General features: G+C 46.1%; 1 protein-coding gene and 1 long non-coding RNA gene across 2 annotated transcripts in view; one reads left to right on the top strand and one right to left on the bottom strand.

Moving 5' to 3' along the window:
- Positions 1–2,340, bottom strand: part of LOC103586830 — a 6,636-nt gene extending 4,296 nt beyond the window's left edge. The window contains exon 1 of the long non-coding RNA XR_550179.1: positions 1,495–2,340. This is a non-coding gene — a long non-coding RNA (uncharacterized LOC103586830). The remainder of the gene's footprint in view (positions 1–1,494) is intronic.
- Positions 1–2,772, top strand: part of GALNT15 (polypeptide N-acetylgalactosaminyltransferase 15) — a 50,244-nt gene that overhangs the window by 33,950 nt on the left and 13,522 nt on the right. Inside the window, exon 5 of the mRNA XM_008568164.1 lies at positions 1,576–1,693. Coding sequence (XP_008566386.1) covers positions 1,576–1,693 — 118 coding nt within the window. The remainder of the gene's footprint in view (positions 1–1,575; positions 1,694–2,772) is intronic.

Here is a 2,772-nt window from a genome sequence, read left to right as displayed (position 1 = left end):
AGCGCTGCCGCGCTTCCCAAGCGGCGCACTATCCAGTGCGCCACCGGGCCGGCCCTATGCTGTGTTTTAAATATGAGTCCACAGTCCGCCATTCACAATTGCAAAATCCGAAGAAAACGCTGGCAATTTTTCATAATTCATTAGGCAGTAAAAGCCTGCTTGGATTGACATGGATGTCTGCATACGCCTTATTTATCCCACTTATGTGAATATTTGTATGCTTCACTGAAAAAATGCTAATACGTTTGACTAAAGAGTGCTGGCCCAGACCTCCTAGGGCTGATATATACTAACAGTATAAGTGCCCCTTTTTTAAATCCACAAAATTCTGAATTAAAAAACACACTGGCCCCATGAGTTTCAGAAAGGAATGATGAATCCGTAATATGAAAGTTTAGTGAGGGCCGAGCCCGTGGCGCACTCGGGAGAGTGCAGCGCTGGGAGCACAGCAGCACTCCCGCCGTGGGTTCGGATCCTATATAGGGATGGCCGGTGCGCTCACTGGCTGAGTGCAGTGCAGCCGGTCACGAAAAAGACAAATAAATAAATAAATTTAGTGAGCATTTTAAATGTCGCATGAACAGTGGTATGCACTTTACATGACTTACTTTTTTAATCCCCACAAAACCCAGTTACTATTTTATTCCCAATCAGAGGTGAGGAAACTGTGCTCAGAGAAGTTATATATCTCACCCAAGATCTTACAGACAGTGAGCAGCAGAGTTGAAAATTGTATCAAGTAATCACTGCAATACCGATTTTTAGTATTCTGGTACGTTAGTATTTTCAATAACCTAAAGGCCAGTAGTTTTGTTATATTATTTATAGTAATACTATTTCTATGGTAATTAAAAAATTTGAACGTTGAGTCATTTATATCTTGAGACATACCCAGAGTTTGGCTGGCTTAAAATTTGTTTCTGAATTAAGGGACCCTTGTTCAAAAGCCTTCTGGATACGTCTTTCTTTAAAACCCTTCTGAGAGATATTATTGTCATCTTAACTCCCTTATTCAGGGTTTCTAGCTTCCTGTGTTTATAAGCAAGTGTATTTCCCTGGGCCAGGACAGGTGGAGACTGTCTACTTCCAGAGTCCCTGATGGATCCATCTTAGAACTGGGGAGGAGGTAAATGGTCATTGAGAACAGGAGAGGGTGAGAGAAGAGAGGGGAAGATAGAGCCTGACCTTGTCTCTTTGTCCAGGTCTGGTGCTACCTCACTTAGGGTATCTTATTTTAATTGGGGTCTTCTTCTCAAACAGCTCTCCAGAGGCACTCAAGCCAGAGGGGGGTGGGGAGCCTCAGGTGTGGTCCCTGGGCCCTGTCTATAGGAATAGTACCAGAGGACAAGGTATAAAAGGCCCAAGCAACCACAGCCCTCTTTTCATAAAATACTGGGATTTCTAATATCATTGCTCTGCTGCAGTCTTGCAATTCAAAACATTGAGGTCTATCTGAGCCCAAGAGCCCACTGTCCCAGCCACTGGAGCACCCACCTGGGAAGTCCTAAGTCCCCAGTTTTCCTGCTGTGCTCTGGGTTGTGAACAGCAGTCTCTTGTTCATCTTCCCCTGTCCAGGAGCCCTGTGGTTCCCAGCGAAGTAGTGGCCGTGGACAGACGTTACTTCCAAAACACTGGAGCATATGACCCTCTCATGTCACTGCGAGGTGGTGAAAACCTTGAACTGTCTTTCAAGGTATGTCTTTGACCAAGGGAGAACACAGGTGTGCTCTCTGGAGTGGTGTGTGTGGTCACGGCTTGGAGAGAGCCATTAGAAATGTCACTGGTCAGGGATGAGGCTGCAGGCAAATTATAAAGTCATTACAGTGAGGTGTGTCAAACTTTCCATTTCTTTCTCTTTCCCATCTCTCTTGTGCCCTACCTTGATTTCACCCTCAGCCTCCCTCATGAAGATGACTCTCTACCATCAGGAAAGGCATACTATCAGCCATTTACACTATCAGTGCAGAGATTCCAGAGGCTCTCCTACATTCTCCATTCACAGCATCCTCAGTGTCTCAGTAATTTTTTCACAGCACCCACAAGTCAACACAAATACCAGGCAGTTCTGTATAATGAGTGGTTTGGTCCAAACAACTTAAGTATCTGTCCTAACAACTCAGCACCTGTTGGGAACCGCATACCTTCTCAGACCTTGGAATCAGGCTGGACACCACTGCCCTCATTTTCTGTTCCACATTGATTTTAGTGTGATACTTGCTTTTTCATCTCAGTTACCTCCAAAAACCCAACCCAGCAAAGAAATCCATCAGCTCAAGTGCAGGAATCTAATGTTGGAAGCCTAAATTACCTCAAGCTTGTAGTTTGTATAATGTCCAACAGATGTCGCTATGCTTCCCTCAGAAATTAAAAATATCCCACATGGCCCTGTGAGTTTGCTGTGGCACCCTGGGGCACCTTGGCACACAGCTTGGGAACACCAGCCTTGGTGCGTTTTAGTTCATATGCTGCCTATCCTAGGACTGTTTTCATTTTAACCTTTATCCCCAAGTGTGGAATAAAAAGCTTCCTGTCAAATGAACTTCAGGGGCCGGCCCGGTGGCGCACTGCTACAGTGCGCCGCTTGGGAGTGTGGCGGCACTCCCGCCGAGGGTTCAGATCCCACATACAGACCGGTTCCCGCTCACTGGCTGAGCGAGGTGCGGGTGCAACACCGAGGGTTGCGATCCCGGCGGTCCGGTACGGGCGCGACACTGAGGGTTGCGATCCATTGCCGGACATGAAAAAAGACAAAAAAAAAAAAAAAAAAAAAAA

The sequence above is a fragment of the Galeopterus variegatus genome, unplaced genomic scaffold (genome assembly GCF_000696425.1).
Source record: "Galeopterus variegatus unplaced genomic scaffold, G_variegatus-3.0.2 Scaffold382, whole genome shotgun sequence".
NCBI lineage: Eukaryota > Metazoa > Chordata > Mammalia > Dermoptera > Cynocephalidae > Galeopterus > Galeopterus variegatus.
This window is presented reverse-complemented; position numbering and strand designations above follow the sequence as displayed.